The 17,599-nt window shown below is 37.9% G+C and overlaps 1 protein-coding gene across 1 annotated transcript in view; it reads right to left on the reverse strand.

Annotated features, from left to right (window-relative positions):
* The window catches only part of Tbc1d32 (TBC1 domain family member 32), a 172,757-nt gene that overhangs the window by 52,373 nt on the left and 102,785 nt on the right, over positions 1-17,599 (reverse strand). Inside the window, exons 23-25 of the mRNA XM_050138090.1 lie at positions 12,175-12,297; positions 11,031-11,139; positions 10,228-10,321 (exon numbers count right to left, since the gene is read on the reverse strand). Coding sequence (XP_049994047.1) covers positions 10,228-10,321; positions 11,031-11,139; positions 12,175-12,297 — 326 coding nt within the window. The remainder of the gene's footprint in view (positions 1-10,227; positions 10,322-11,030; positions 11,140-12,174; positions 12,298-17,599) is intronic.

Genomic DNA, 17,599 nt, shown 5'->3' on the forward strand with positions numbered 1-17,599 from the left:
GATTATCATAAATAGTAACTTGGTTGTTATAATTTAGCCCTGATAAAATCACCACAAAAACCTACCATTTTCTTTATCCAAAAATTAGTTTGGTATCGCTTACAAGATAGAAAAGGGGATGTCCCTCCTCTCTACACTTCTTTAGACCAATAGAGAAGGGTATGACTCTTCTCTCTATGCTTCTCAGACCAATAGAGGAAGCGCATGTCCCTCTGCTCTATGCTTTAGATTAATATAATTCACAGGTACCTATGAAAAACTAGAAGAGAATAAAAACATTTAATTTACTTCTAACTCTCACTGAAGAAGATGCAAAAGCAAAAAAAGAAAGAAAAGAGAAACAAAAAGTTCCAGAGTCTGATATATACCACTGACAACTGACATTGTTTCCTCTCTAAACTCCAGAGGTAGGTACAGTGAAGAGTAGAATTTTTCAGTTTTAGTAATTGGGTATATTATATATTTACCAAAAATATGATTAAAAGATTATATTTATCATATAAGGTTACAGATAATGGAGAAAAACAGACTATATAATACAAAAATAAAAAAATAAAAAAAAACAAAGCTTAATATAAATACAGAAGAACCCTACTGTTTACTCGGGAAACAAGACTTCTTTTAATTTCAGTATATCATGAATCTCTATGGACAAAAATATAAACTGCTATGGAAGGAAGAGAAATATCAAGGTAACCACCAAGAGATTTCCTGTCTACTTCATACAGCCAGAATTGAATCATGAAACTTATTTGTAGAGTTATTGATTTCATTTGTATTTCTATTCCTTTCCTTCCAGCCACATTAACACGGTCACTATTTTATATTATCCTTATTATTGCAAGCAAGAGAAAGCACTAGAAGAGTCTCCAAGAAGCACAGGGGATACAAACAGACATTTACCCAACTCTAAGTTTGGAAGTTATAAATAATGTTTCCTCTTCCAGAATCATATTAGAATTATTCAAACAGGTTTCATCACAGCGTTTTCATAAATGTGTACAACATACTGTGGTGGTTTGAATCAAAATGCCCCCATGGGCTCATAGATTTGAATGGCCACCAAGGAGTGGCACTTTTAGGAGGTGTGACCTTGTTAGAGTATGTGTGACTTTTGGAGGAAGTGTGTCACTGAAGATGGACTTTGATGTTTCAGAAGCTCAAACCAGGCCCAGTCTCTCTCTTCCTGTTGCCTGCCAATGGGGATGTGGAACTCTCAGCTACCTCTCCAGCACCATATCTGCCTGCATGCCACCATGCTTCTTGCCATGATGATAATGGATAAATCTCTGAAAATGTAAAACAGCCCCAATTCAATGTTTTCTTTTATAACAGTTGCCACAGATGTCTGTTTACAACAAAAGAATAATGACAAAAACAGAAGTTGGTACAAGGTATTGGGGTACTGCTCTGATAGGCCTGACCCTGTTTCTTGGTGGACTGTGTACTTTGGGATTTCAGAACAGGAAAGGAATCGAACACTTGGAGTAGAGCTTCATGAGCCATCCTAATAGGAACATGGAAGACAGTGGTGCTGAGAGCAATGTGGATTATGATGGCTGGCTCAAGAGGTTCCAGAAACAAACACTAATAAGTGGCCTAGAGACTGTTCTTACAGTATTTGGTGGGGGGGGGGGGGCTGCCTTTGGCCCTTGTCCAAAAAACAATCTGCCTGAGGCTAAATTGAAATGTTTTAGATTAATGGCATTGGCAGAGGACATTACAGAACACAGGCTAGGATTGATAATGTTGTATAGTGCATGGTTTTTAGTGGTCAAATTTATGAAGATCTATATTGAAAAAGAGCAAGCTGGGCAACTAAAATATGAAATGTATTGTTTAAGGGGGAAAAAAAACACTAGGAAGTGTAATGAAATTAAGTCCAGTGCTCAAGGAGATAAAAAGTTTATAGAAAAGTCTGATCCTAAAGGGAATAAAGGAAGTGGTGAACTCAGGCCAAGACCCCACCCAGCTAAGCTTCCCACTTCTGAAAAGGAACTAAAAGCTGAGGAAAGGGCATGATGGCACACGACTTTAATTCCTCAGGATTAAAGCACGTGGGAGGCAACGGCAAGTGGATCTCTTTGTCTGAAATCTGTACACTCTGGTGTACAGAGTGAGAGCCAGGATAGCCAAGCTTAGGCAGTGAAGAAAAACAAAACAAAACAAAACAACAACAACAAAAAAAAAAACAGAGCTGATACAGATATAATCAAAAAAGCATGCTATGTTCCAGACCCAGTAAGCAGCCGAACTTGGCAGCTTCAGTCACCTGGTTCTAACTTTACAGTCAAATATGCAAGAAAAGGGTTTGAAATCTCCCTTCACTGCTAAGGAAAGCTCTGGGGCCAGGCATGTGTCAGGAATGTCCCTGCGTGGAGGCCCAGAGAAAACACTGGATGGAGCGAGCTATAGTGGTGAAACCCTGAATTGCCATGGAGACCCCAAGAGTTGTGAGATGTTTGACTAGCAGAGCTGCTAACAGGGAATGGAACTAGCTCAAGAAAATGTGTAGCAGTCACCAAAACTAAAAGGAGCTGGATATCTTAAGAGCGTTTTGAGCCAGGCGAAACATTCCTTTAATCCTAGAACTTGGGAGGCAGAGGAAGCTGGATCTCTGTGAGTTCAAGATCAGCCTGGTCTAAAAGAGCTAGTTCCTGGACAGCTAGAACTGTTACACAGAGAAACCATGTCTCAAAAGACAAACAAAACAAAAAAGTGTTTTGACATCAGACATGGAGATGGAGAATTTGAAGGATGCCCAGATGGTTTTCAGTCTTCATTTGGTCCAATATTTCCTCACTACATTTCCTTTGCTCCTTTTGGAATTTGGTGCCACTGTGTTTTCTGTGTCATTGTATGTTGGAAGTATGTGATCTGTTTTTCAATTTTGATATTTACAGGGGGTTACAGTTAAGAGACTGCTTTGAATCTCAGAAGAGCCTTTGGACTTTTAAACAGTGATGAGACTTATATACGGGACTTTTGAAGTAGGACTGAATGCATTTTTGCATTATGATATGGCTACAAGCCTATAGGGGCAGAGGAGTGAAATGTGGTTGTTTGAATACAAATGGCCCCATTAAGCTCTTAAATTTGAATGCTTGGTTACCAGGGAGTGGCACTATTAGGAGGTGTGACCTTGTTGGAGGAAGTATGTCACTGGGGCTTGGGCTTAGGGGTTTCAAAGGCTCAAGCTAAGCTTCCTCTCTTCCTGCTACCACCTGATCTGGATGTAGAACTCTCAGCTACCTCTCCAAAACAATGACTGTCTATATGCTTCATGCTTCCCGCAATTCTGAGAATGGACTAAACTTCTGAAACTGTAAGCCAGACTGAATTAAATATTTTCTTTTATAAGTTGCCATGGTCACAGTCTCTTCACAGCAATAGAACACTGAATAAGACATGTACTTTGTTTATATTAATTTCATTAGCTTCTCTGGTCCCAAAAATTTCCTTTGTCTTCCAAATTTATCTCTGTTTTATGTTGTTTTTTTTTTTTTTTAATACAGGTTCCATACATGAGGTGTTTGTGACATTTGTCATTTTTAATCTAGTTTACTTCAATTAACAATATGATCTCCAGCTCTATCTGCATCACTGTAAACAACATCTAATGCTTTTCTAGTCTTTGTTAAGCAACTGCATGTCCTAAAGACAGAACAATTTCAAACACAGTATTCCTCTTCTTCAATTTATCACTTCAGTTTTCTATACTTGTTGGCTAAACATTTACTGAGGGAGATATTAGCAAAGTTTTGAAAAATAAGGAATCTATTTTTATTATTTTACTCAACAAAAGTAGCATATTATCTATTTTTAATTGATATAAGATACTTATGTTCAAATTTAAAGGGACAAGCACATGCAAATTAAGCCTTATTCCTCAAATGAAAATGAGCATTTTACAGTTTGAACTAGCTATTTTAACAGTCTCTTCACTTAGTGAGCTGATGTTAAATAAGAGTCAGTACTTTATCTATAAATCATAAATCTGAAGTCCAAGAATAAAAGTAATAAAGAAATAAAAAAGAATGAGAACATGTCTTATTTTACAAAAAGGACTAGATAAGTATTTGAGAAAAGGAAGACTATATTGCTAAATATATTTATATACTTAGGTTGCAAGACAGACTTCAGAAAACTTCTCTAACAAGAATAACTAATTTCCACCATCATGTCGCATGGCATTATATTCACGCCGTACTGTCCATGAGCACTCAAGTTTATGGCCCATCCATTACCAGTTTTTGCTGTTCTTGTTGTTCATAGAATTGGTAACTACACATTTTGTATAAGTCACCAGACTAACCATTATGGCAAGGTAATCTAGTCATTTGTTGCTTAAGTACTATCCATTACTCAGTTAAAACATTACTGCAAAGTTGGCCACGGTAGTATGCACTTGTAATTCCAGTTCTGGGGAGAATGAGATAAGACCTTGAATTTAAGGTCAGCCTGGGTTACACAGTAGGACACATTCTAAAACACTCAAAATAAACAATACAGATCAAGACCTTTCTCCTCTACTAACAAATGAAAATCACAATGAATTCTGTTATTTTATAGAATTAATATATACTAATATGGCAGGGACCAGAAATACCAGCACTTCAGAGGTGGAAGCACAACAGTCAGGAGTTCAAGGTCATCCTCCACCACATAATAAGTTTCAGGTCAGTGAGAGCTTCATGTAACCCTATATCAAAAGCAATTTCTTTTCAGAAAAAAATCCTATTCTATTCCATAATATCTAATTCACATTATCTGAGAATTACACTTTTCTTAATAGTCTTGACATAATGTGCCAAAGCAATGCAGACAACATAAATGTAGTATGGCAGGAAACATGTGTTCACCTAAGACATGCTGGATTCCTGAAGACAACATACGGAACTTAAAGGTTCAAGCATTTGTGCTGAATTTATTCAGAACTCAAAACTTATATGCTGACAAGTTGGGCCTGGAATTCACTTATATTTTGTATTATGCACTCTGTCCTTGTATCATTTAATTTTTAGTTTAAAAAAGCAATTTCATGATAGGCAAAATTAAGAGATATTGTCATTTACAGTTATGGGTTATAACCTGAGCCATTTTCTTATATGGGAAGATAACAGAAGAATTTATCTGTATATTAATATGATCTGGCACATTGCATTAAAGGGTGGTTATCAATGAGGAACTTATTCTTTAAGTGGTAGTAAGAGAATGCTTTGCTAGACAGAAAATCAATTTCCCATCGGGAGACTAGAAATACGATGGAAGAAGCAGTAAACAGAACACTGGTACTACAAAAGGCTAAATAATTTACAGTGAAAGGTTGAACATCTTGAGATTTTTTTTTCTAATTGTGAAAAAATAGGATAAGAGTTAGCAAAGCATACATTTTTGCATCATTAGAAATGACAGTGACATTTGGTAGATGAAACAGGAAGTGTAATAAAGTACCCAAATCCAAAAAAGAAGTATAGAGAAGTCTTCTACAAGGAGCTTTCAACTACAAAGCTATGTGTGGATGTTTAGTTAGATTTCAGGCTATTGCAGCTGAGAGCAAAAATTTCTAAAGTCACATTAATTTGTAAATAATTTCTAGGGTCTAATGACAAAGGTGAGAAATACAATATTTGATGTTGGTATTATAAAAGAATACGAAATCTCAAGTTCATTCTTCTAATCATTGAATACATTGTATTTATTGCATACAACCTGTTTTACTTAGATTTTTGATGCTGTGGTAAAACAGCAAAAGGAATACAGAATTCTTTGGTTCACAGTTTCAGAGGTTTTAGTCCAAGATTGCTGACTTTATCACTTTGAGGCTATGAATGGATATGTCCATAAATTCACTAAAAAATTAATATGTTCATAAATATACTAAAAAGATGACAAATCCATGAATTGTCTTCTTTAAAAGGGTATATTATATGGCATATTAATTATATCTCAATATAGCTACTAATGAGAGTGAAAGATATCTGCATGATTAATCCAGAATATGAAGGAAAATTACTCTCAGAACAGAGATGAAAGGCAATGAAGGGAAAGAGCAGGGAAGAAGTGCACGTGTTTACACAGGTAGTTTACACTAGCTATCACTCTACTTAGGTGCAAGCAAGTAAACCTTCTGGAAAGGCCTGCAGAGGAATGGACAAGTAAGGAGTGGTCACCAATGAATTCCTGAGAACATTAAAAAAACTTCCCTTCTGTAAGAAGGTACCACAATATTTGTAGCTTCTGACAAATGGACCACATACTTTTCTAAGACCCGAGAGAACAACCAGTGAGTTAGTGCTACCTCAGGGACTTATCGGTGGACTTAACAATATACGAGAAAGACAAACGGCATGCTCTCCTCTTTGAGGATGCCAGCACCCACTGAATAAAATGTACATCAAAATAATATCACGTTATAAAAAGAATTCCACAATGTGTGGAAGTCCTAAGTGAATATGTATTGTTGACATGAGCGTGGCCATGCCAAGATCCCAAAGCCTCTGGCTCATGGGAAAATAGGCCTTCCCCCAAGGCTACGGCTCAGAGGGATGGCAAAGTTTTCCTCCAGTCCACATGGTAATGTTGATGGCATGTGCAGAACATGTTCATCATAGCTTCCTCTGCCTGGACATTTCCATCCTGAAGACCATACCCCTACAGAGACTGCTCCTACTCAGATTAGCTAAACCTATCTCCTTGATGCAGTCGTATGCCATAAGCCCTGCCTCCATGTTTGTCTGTCTGGAATAACATTAACTCTTTATCCAGCAGTATGCAATAATCTGCCTCTCTGTTCAACTGTATATAATAAATATGCGGAAGCTTCTCCACAGGAGTTCAGACTACCCAATCACTGCTTCACTTATGTCTGTGTTTTGTCTTTTGTCATTCCCTTGCTGCCCGAGGCAGGTCTGTTCCTGGAGTTATACTGGATGTGGTGCTTCAGCACTGAGATACATGGAATATGAATATATTAGAGTTTGCTTATGTCGGTCACAGAAAGGCAATTTGTGTGTGTAGTCTCTCCCTGTAGCATACTTGTATGTGCCCAAGTGTGCAGGTGTGCTCTGCTGTGCAGACATGTGTGCAGGCCAGAGGTTGGTGTTGAAATGTCTTGAGTTGTTTCGCCATTTTCTATTTTAAGATGTGGTCTCTTAGAGAACCGAGATCTTGCCATTTAGGCTAGACTGACTGGCAAGTGAGTCCAAAGGATCCGGCTGTCTGTTTCCTCCACCATGTGTGCCGCTACATCCAGTGTTTATGTGACGGCCAAGATCTGCACTTGTATCCTCATACTTGCTCAGCCAGTATTTACCCATTAAAGTACTTGGGGAAAGCTCTGCCCAGCTGGGATAAAAGTAATTTTTAAAAATAGTAAAGATATACGATATAGAAAAACAGAAAATTACTTATTTTCTGAGATATTTCTTTTTAATGCTTTCAATATCTAGAGTATGTTACTCGATTCCTTAGACAATTTTTCAGTTTCACCATAGGAAGTCTACATTTCTCTCACCTCTTATAGAAAAAAGTCTTCATTCTACATCCATGAAAAGAGAATAAAGAGGAGCAGACTGGCAAACAGCTCATAACAACTCCTGAGGGAATCTAGCTTAGAGAATACAAAGAAGCAACTCAGAATACCACCTTACAAGCATCCTGTTGCGAACAGGAAGGACACTATGAGCTAGCCTCCAGCGGTTCCAGCTATGAGCTAGCTTCCATCAGTTCCAGCTATGAGCTAGCCTCCAGCAGTTCCAGCTATGAGCTAGCCTCCAGCAGTTCCAGCTATGAGCTAGCCTCCATCAGTTCCAGCTATGAGCTAGCCTCCAGCAGTTCCAGCTATGATCTAGCCTCCATCAGTTGCAGCTGTGAGCTAGCCTCCAGCAGTTTCAGATGGCAGCTCCTAACCTGCTAACCTGCACCTGCTTTATGGCCATCACACAATCCCGTTTGTCTTCTAAAAGTGAACAGTACACTAGGATAGTTCAGGTATATTTCAAGTATTAATAACTGATAACATATACAATGTAATCTTTGCACTTAATGCTCCATGCTAATATACAAGTATGTGTACATACAATATATACATGTGTGTACACATGCACATGGAAGTTATTCATCAATAGCCTTTATTTTTTTCTGTTGAGCTTTTTTTTGAAATTTTATTGATTTTTCTTGAGCTCTACATTTCTCTCTGCTCTCCACCCTGCCTCTCCCCCTTCAGCCCTCACCCAAGGTCCCCATGCACCCAATTTACTCAGGAGATCTTCATCAATAGCTTTTAAATGGCCACTTAAATTTTAATAATGTTGCATCGAAATGTTCATAAATAGATCTAGGGAGGCTGGATAATGTCTCCAAATTCATATTTATAGAGATTAATCATCTCACAGCTTATACTGATGCCAAGAAGCAAACAGGAGACAATTTAACCTGTGAGGAGAGGCTAACTGTAGCAAGTAGGATAAAACTAGAAGCTGGGAGATAAATGAGGGTAATTTTATCATGTGCACATGACTGACACGGATTTTTTTCAACAATGAAATAACATCTTAGAAACTTGTGTGGAACTGATGACTGACCTCACACCTGTCAGAATCAATGAGTCATTCCCTCTGAATCAGAAAGCAAAGAGAAAAACAAATGACTCCTGCTACTAAAAGGACCTTCTGTCTTAAAGCATGATTAGTTTGAGCACAATATTACAGTTAATGTTTACTTAACTGTTTCAATCACATGAGTTCTGATTTATACCTTTCAGAGCATGAACTTGGGTCCATTTTTCTCATTAAGTTCACAGAACTATGATCACCAAACTCATGTTTGAGAAAAAAACTAGACATAATTTTCAGTTCTTTTGGCACGTTCTGTTTTTCTCCCTCATCTACAATTGTGGCACAGATATTAGGAGCATCAGAATGATATACAGAAATTATAAACTTAATATCTCTTTGCAAAATCTCTTCCTGGAGTATCTTCACATAATCACTGCTGCTTAGATCATTTTCTTCTTAATGAGAACCACAGCGAGTTCAGGACCAGTCTTTCTAGGATAATACAGCAGCTACCATGGTTAAATTCGGACACATATTTGGTTCAAACATTTGTGATATTCACAACTAGAAATACAATACAAACAACTTCCAATTATGTGGGAAAATAAGAGGCTAAAGGATGCTAGAATGGCAACATACTTCTTAAAACACAGCATTGCCAGAAGGGTTGTCAGCATCCAGGCACACAGTGGCCCTGCCCCTAGGGAACCTGGCCCAGTGCTTCACCCGTCTGCGCATGGCAAACAGTACCCTGACTTTACACAGGTGCAAAGGTCCCTTTAAAAAACAAGCTCTGCCTCCCCCTCCCCCACACTGTCTCTTCCCACTGCTCTTCTGAAGAGGCAAGCAGGTCTTTGGCTCCTCTTCCAAAACTGTTGACCTACTTACTGCTCAGAAGATGATGACGAAAGCCACACTGCTCCTTCTACACAAGATGTTGTTTGGTAAGGTAGTTGGCTTATATACTACCCTAGCAAGCTAATTTGTCTATTTTACTCATGTCACACTGGATAACTAAACAACTATCTATTCAAAGGTGGATAAAGTACTTCCCAGTAAAACTCAGACCTTAAGTCCACAGGGTTTATATAACACAGCAGTCGTTTAAAAAATACCTTAGTGAATAAAGAAAACTTCTACATGGGCAGAATTTAACTAGTCAGGAGCTACTGATTCAGTTTTCTAAAAAAAAAAAAAAACAGGTTTGAAAGATGTATTTATTTTATGTGTATGAGTGTTTTACCTTCATGTACCACATGTGTGTCAAATGCCCTGGAAGCCAGAAGTGGGAGCCAGAGACCATAGACCTGAAGTTACAGATGGTTGTGAACCACCCTGTGGGTGCTGGAAAATGAACGGGTCCTCTGCAAGACCAACAAATGCTCTTAACTTCTGAGCCATCACTGCAATCACTACTAATTCAGGCCCAAATAAAACATCTATTTTATTTTACTGAACAGACTTATAAGACCTTTGCTCCAAGTAATACTTGTTTGCCATCATACAGATACTAATTAAACAAACAGGAGGGAACCTACACACTAAGAGGAAATGGGCAGAATGTTGTCCTCCACACATGCTGATTGAAAATCTACATTTACTGTCCTTACAGTCTACTTCTGAAATTATAAAGAGAACACTGGAGTACCGTTTGGTAGAAAAGACTTACCTTGCTTCATATCAGCACTTCGTGGAACTGCTGACAAATAGCAGTGTGGCAATGGATACGAAGAGAACATTGGCCAAGGATATGGGTCATCCCCCTACAAACACAACAACACAAAAAACTTCAGGAGGAGGGTTAAGATACTAAACTTCCATACTTTCTGGAATATTGTTCATTTAAATTGACATTTTTGTTCATACTCTTTTGTCCAATTATCAAGTTATTTGCTACTATAATCCACTATTCCTAAAAGGCAATAAGCAAATGTAATAAAAATTTTAAACAAGTTGGACTACGATAACTTACTCTTGTGATTTGAACTGATAATAATGGCTTTACTTTTTTTCATGAAAGGGAAAATATAATCTTCAAAAGGCATTTCCCCACCCCCAAACTATTTTTCTTCTGCCAATCCTATCTAGCTCCTCCTTTCCAGGGTGGCAGTAAAAGAAAGGACGTTCTTAACAGCTACACTCCATAAGGACCCCACATACTCCGTACTGAAAAACATAAATAACACGACAGTGAAGGGTCAGGAAAGAGAAAGACTTCAGCACACAAATACTCAAGGACACTCAGCAGAAAAGTCTGTGATAAAACAATAATCTATGGCTCCTGGACACTCAACAGCAACTCATGAGCTCTTGAAGGCATCACTGCTGTTTCATTTTGAATGTGTTCACCTGTTTTATAAGCTTGTCAAGCAACACAAATCAACGGCTGGTACGTAGAAACTTGGGAAATGTTGTTTAGTGCCACTTCCGTTGTTTATTTCACTTTAAAACATCTCAAAACATTGCACGCACCTTCTCAAGCATCCTTGGAGGTAGAATCCGCTCCAAGGGTCCACCAATGAGATTAATCCTTACAAGAACATGATTCCTCTCGACTGACAAACCATCAATTATAAAGTCCCTGAAAGAGAATATGCATCAGTTTTGCTGTCTCCTTAATTGAATATGGTTTGATTTTTAAATCATGTCACTAGATTGCAAGGAGAAAAATAAATGACAACAAAACAAACAGAAACGAAAGGTATCTGCAGAACACACTGGTCATCGGAATATTTACAATACAGAAGGCACCGGTCCTTTTTTTATATCGTCAATTCTCATTGCTTCAAAAAAATACTAAGACAAAGGGTATTTCCTTAATGAATAATCCTGTGCTTACAAAAACAAGATTAGGACGTGTCTTATTTCTGAAGTAACATAACCATCTTTAGAAAAGCTCCTGCTAGACTGGAGAGGTGGCTCAGTCCCTGAAGACTAAGAATGTAACTAAGGCGACACAAGCTTCTCTCTGATCTGGAGTCAGTGCCCAAGTCCACAGCACACGAGTTGCTGAAGAGCAGTTTCGTTTCTAATGCTGCTCTTTTCCTTCTATATCAAACCTCAGCATCAAATGAAACGGCCTGGGAAGGAGGGAGGTGAAACTACTATGTTCTGGATTACAGACACGAGAGCAATGGCAGATGCTGAATGTGTATTCTATAAATGTCAGCCAAACTGAGGTAATGACAACTGTGATTTGTTAGTAGGAAAATAAAAATGATCAAAACCTCACTTGGCAAATAATTATAATGCATGACTATAAACTGACATAATTAGGAAACTGGGGACAGAATGGCTCTAAGAGAGATGTAAAATCAAGCATTTTTACTCAAAGGGTCACTGTACGAAGTGATGTGAATTTAAAATTGGAATGATTTTGTGAAAAACTAAAGAAAAAGTCCTAAGACAAAAGGAACAAATGATAAATGTAGCACTCTCCAAAAACATACATCATTATCTTCCTGGGACATTCATGCTCAAATGGCTTTTTACTCTGTCATTTAAATGCAGTAATTCAGACAATATAAAAGTTATACAGAAAATTCATTTCAAATCATTTGTAAGGCAAACTGCTAACAGGATCACTCTAATGACACCTTTTGCTTTATTTGCTGACCTGTGGTTCTCTGAGGTCTCAAAGGTATTTTCTTCCTGAGCATGTAGTAACATGTTGGATACTTGATACTGAGCCTCCAGTAAAAGAAGAGCATCCAGATCGCAGCACACCACACTTAATAACCTACGTGAGAAGAACGGCAGGAATCATGTGAAGTACAGTGTGGACATTCTCAAGATTTCAAAGTAAAACCTGAGCCTTGAGATCCCAATCTCATAAGCATGTCTGCACACTCATATCAAGTTTGTTTTTATTTTCCAACAGTCTCACTCTACAGCCCAAGTCAGCCGGGAACTCATTCTGAAGCATAAGACGGTCTCAGAGCCAGGAAGTGGTGGTGCATGCCTTTAATCCCAGCACTTGGAAAACAGAGATAGGCAGATCTCTGTGAGTTCGAGGCCAGCCTGGTCTACAAGAACTAGTTCCAGGACAGCTAAGACTGTTACACATAGAAATACTGTCTCAAAAAAACATAAATAAATAAATAAATAAATAAATAAATAAATAAATAAATAAATACAAGATGATCTCCAAAATGCAGCAATCCTCCTGCCTCAGCTTTGCAAGTGTGGAATTATAGGCAATAGCTACCACACTGAACTCTCACATATATTTTTAAATATTTAGAGTTGTAACATCTGCTTCAGAAGCTATTTTTAATTTTTAATCAAGACTTTTCAAACTTGCATCAATAACATCATGAATATGAGAATATTCTTCTCAGGCAGGCTCATGGTAGGTACCTGTAATCCTGCACCCAGGAGGCAGAGACAGGAAGACTGCCATAAATTCAAGGCCAGTTTAGGATATAGAAAAACCTGTCTAAGAAAAATAACAAAAACAACAAATACTTAAAGATTATTACGTAAAGATTCATCAGGGACTGTTAATGAGTCCATTAAAACTACAAATTACCATAAAGTTTCTCTCAATAATTAATTATAGAAGGAATGATGAAACAGTAATTTTACCACTAATCTAAATAAATGGCAGTATTAAAGTGGCAATATCAAAATTGATTTTATGGAAATGAAAAGCTTAGAATACAAGATGGAAACCTCAGAAATCAGTGTCTCAATCAACCCACATCAGAGAAACTTCCTCTTTCAATAGATGAGAATCAACACAGAGACCAACAACTAGGCAGTGTTCAGAGAGTGAGAGACTTTGGGGTACTCAATTCTAAATGTATGTCTCCATCAAATCGTTCCCTTGAAGGCTCAGGGATCTATGGAAAATAGGAGGCAGAAATACTGCAAGAGCCACTGGTGATGGTTGACCCCAAGGCCACATCAGGACCGATGGTGCACACATGAACTCACAGAGACTGCGGCAGCATGCTCAGCCAGCACTGAGATGAGGAAGTAGACAAGGACTCCCACCCCAACCAAGAAGTTACCTGCATTTGATACCCATGGGCAAAGGGGAGATCAGTTTTCTCTGACGATGCGTCACTGGGTATTACCAACCACACTTCAAGGCAGGCCTCATGCCCAGGAAGAGTTGGCCAACGCAAAATAGACTCCATGTTTTGTTGTATGTTTTTTTTTTATTGGACCAAGCATTTATTTAAAATATAACTGACATAATATAGACAGTTGTCCCACACCAGCCTTCTTTTTACCGGAATCCCATGGTCCTGGGAGGGATACCTACTAATGAGCTTTTGGCCTGATAGATACCCAAAGTTTCCCAAAATAACATAGAATATTGATGTAGTATGACTGGTATGTGGAGGTTCACTTAACTATTACTACCTTTTCATAGCTTTAGAAATCAAAGATTTCAGATTTGGGCACAACTACATGTTTTACCTGTTCAAAGCATACATAAATACATTAAGATTTTAATCAAAAATAGCCATTTGATGACACCGTCTAGATCCTGGCTACGTTATTTCAAAGGATATATAAAACCAAAGCAAAATCCACCCCAACAATTTAGAAAAAGGTTCCGTTCAGTTTACAGACATCAAGAGGTGAACTGCTATTACCATTTAGATTCAGTGCAGACAGAAGCAAGGGGGAAGACTAGGCATCTAGTAAATTAAAGTTTGTGCTGCTCAAAACCAAAATCACAGAGGAGGAGGAAGAGTGCACAACATAAAGTTTTAAACACAAAACAAGCTCAAGATCAGCCAATGGCAGAAAAAAACAGCACATACAGCAGGTAAGGAGATGTGCAATGGGGAAAAGGCTCTTCTCTTGAGGACCTGAGTTAAAACCCTGGAGCCTATGTGAAAACCAAAACCAAACAAACAAACAAAAAAAGATAGTGGTTGTGCCCACAACCTGGTAGGGCCTGGAGAGAGAGAGAACTAGAACAACATTCCTGTAAAACCCTTGAGAGAAGCTTCAATAGAAGAGCTGCCATGTATAACATGACAGGCAGCCTGAAGAAGAGAACCTTCAGTGAAATCCCCCAAACTCTCCACCTTTTACAGTTTTCAGAGGATGGCGATAAATTCTCCATCGCATGATTTGATCTGTCACAGCCTTTATGCCAAGAAGCTGGGTACACAGGGTAAGACCATAAATTTGTTGTACACATACAGAGGTTAGGGGAAGCTGGTTTTGTGTTCCTATCCCACCCATAAACACTAACCTTTACAGCAGAGGCCTGTCAGCTGCAGAGCGGTGTGGCTGAGAGGCAGGTAGAGGAGGGTCTGTAATCTAACAAAGCCATGGGAATTCCTACTGGACTAAAGACGTCGTGTAAAAGGAAGAATCAAGAATGATAGAAGAGGGGCTGGAGAGATGGCTCAGTGGTTTAGAGCACCGTCTGCTCTTCCAGAGGTCCTGAGTTCAATTCCCAGCAACCACATGGTGGCTTACAACCATCTGTAATGAGATCTGGCGCCCTCCTCTGGCATGTGGGCATACATGGAGGCAGAATGTTGTATACATAATAAATAAATAAATCTTAAAAAAAAGAATGATAGAAGATTTCTAGGTCAAACAAGCAAGAGGAACTTGTCATCAACAAATAACACACACACACCAAAATAAAAAAGATTTAGACAGAAACTAGCCAACCTCTTTCTTCTCTGTGCCTACTAAGTCACTGAACTGATGATAAAAATGACCATCAGTGGCTCTCTAAATTAATATTTAATACGAGAGGGGTCTTGGTGGGCCATGAGGTAATTTGTATAACTGGAGAAACTCTATTTATGAACAAATTCGTAACTGAACCAAATCCTCATTAGACGATGAAGAATCAAAACCACCAGATGATGAAAGGTTTTTTAAATCATGCAAACACCAGTAATACTTGAAAGTTAAAAAAAATTTAACCGCACAGTAAATCAAAAGAATGTCATACTCAACCAAATACAGTTCATTATGGGGAGAAAAGAGCAAATGTATTATTAAAGTCTGCCTTGATGTAATTCATGACGTGAATATGTAACCGAGCAAAACTATGCCATCATTTGACAACATTCCCATCAGGATCACAAGAAGACAAACTGACATCATCAGATGTTGCTTGTGCTTATGGCGACTTGGCAAATAAAACACAGAGACTATTAACAATGTTTTAACTTCCTAACATAGGCAACAGGCATTAAATGTCATCTAGAAAAGAGGTAAGTATTCTTCTTTGATTATAAGGGTGCTCTCACAGTCTGGTTGCTCCTTCTGCATTACTCATCATTTCCAAAATTAGTCTGTTTCACCATCTATAGCCTGGTGAGTTACAGACATGGTAAGGTCTTGACTGGTGAGTTACAGAAGCTGTAAGGTCTTGAAAGAAGGTTGGAGGATAGGGCCATGGGCAGATACATCTAAAACAGAGAAGTACAAAAGTGGCTGCTACAACAGAGGAGGAGAAATGGATCGCTGTGGGATATCAACTAATGTGATCTGAAAAGAATCTTGAGATGGCAACAAGTCAACAAAGAACAAAATAAGACACAGCACTATGAGGGAAAAGTGTCCCAGTCAAAAGAGCACACGGCTTAAGTGCCCCTATGAGGGGAGCATTTATAGCACAATGGAACAAGTGTAAAGGGGCCAAAGTAGGCAAAGTGGAACAAAAAAGGAAAGGAAAGGAGAGGCAACCGAAGGAATAGTAGGGCTCCAGATATCCAGATAACATCAGTAACCATGATAGTTCCAGACTTGTCTACTGTAACCCATGTGTAAAATTCTAAAACAAAAGAAAGAATTAAAATAAAAATGTAATCAGTAGACAGGATTCTAAACACCCCTAATACAAATAAATGATACATGGTTCAAGTTGGACACAGCAATTTCCCTAAACTGACATTATATATTGTATAATGCATTAAAGTACACACATTACTCCATAAATGTGTATGAGTAAAATGTAGAATATTTAACATATATATATAAGTATTTATTTAACATATATATAAATAAGTATATATTAACAACATGAGTTATCTGCAAAAAAAATAAAATAATGTAAGACACTGCAGTTATAAGGTAGAAATAACTCTGGTTGCTATTACAGAATAGTATGAAATTAGGTAGAGGCAGATGTGTAGAAATCAGTTAAAATGATATTATCATAATTTAGATAAGAAAGTGTTTTAAAGTAGTATACTGTAAGGGTTAACTTAACAAAAGAGCATCTTTCATAGATGGGTCTCACTCTTCCCATGATGCTCTTCAGGTGAGTGCAGACAGCACCTGTAATCTCCCTATAACTACTGAGTATGTTAGAAAGAGTTGGCCAAATATTCTGAGTGGTATGATGTGATACAGTGTTACATGGCTTAGGACCTGTCCCGTATACATTCTACCCGCCCATTAGTCATGCCACAATTGGTTTGGTTCTTAGATCAATTGTCAGGTATCATAGTACCTGTGTTGAAGCTCCACTTACAGAGTAGTTCAACTGTGGTCATCACATTTCACCTCAGCAGACAGGTATGATATCTGACTTTACATTATTATAAGAATGGTCAGAGAGGCACAATGGCATATTTCAAGAGACAGATAGCATTCAAATACATCTTAAAGTATATAATTAAAATTACTCAATCTCATTACTATTAATCTCTTATAATTAATTTATAAATAAAATATTTATCATAGCATAAAAAGTATAGTATGCATAGGCTTCTCTGCACATCCTGGCATGTAGCCCCTGAGGATGGAAGAAGCCACAGTAGAAACTCCAAGGTCAATACATAAGCAACTAAAAGTTTGATTCTGTCATTCAGTTGATAGGAAAAAAAGCACCTAGAAATTAGAGGAGAAAATTTACACACACACACTTACATACATGTGTGTGTGCATGTGCTTAAATCTACATATAGAAGAATTATGTAGGGAGGCCAGTAGGTTAATACTTTGAAAACCCAATACATTTATTTATACTATCAACGGTCAATTAAACATCACCATGAAAAAAGAAAGCATATAATGCCTTTTAAGACATGAAAAGCATAGGA

Source organism: Alexandromys fortis, unplaced genomic scaffold (genome assembly GCF_014885135.2).
Source record: "Alexandromys fortis isolate MF-2015 unplaced genomic scaffold, M_Fortis_MF-2015_v1.1 scaffold_14, whole genome shotgun sequence".
Classification (NCBI taxonomy): domain Eukaryota; kingdom Metazoa; phylum Chordata; class Mammalia; order Rodentia; family Cricetidae; genus Alexandromys; species Alexandromys fortis.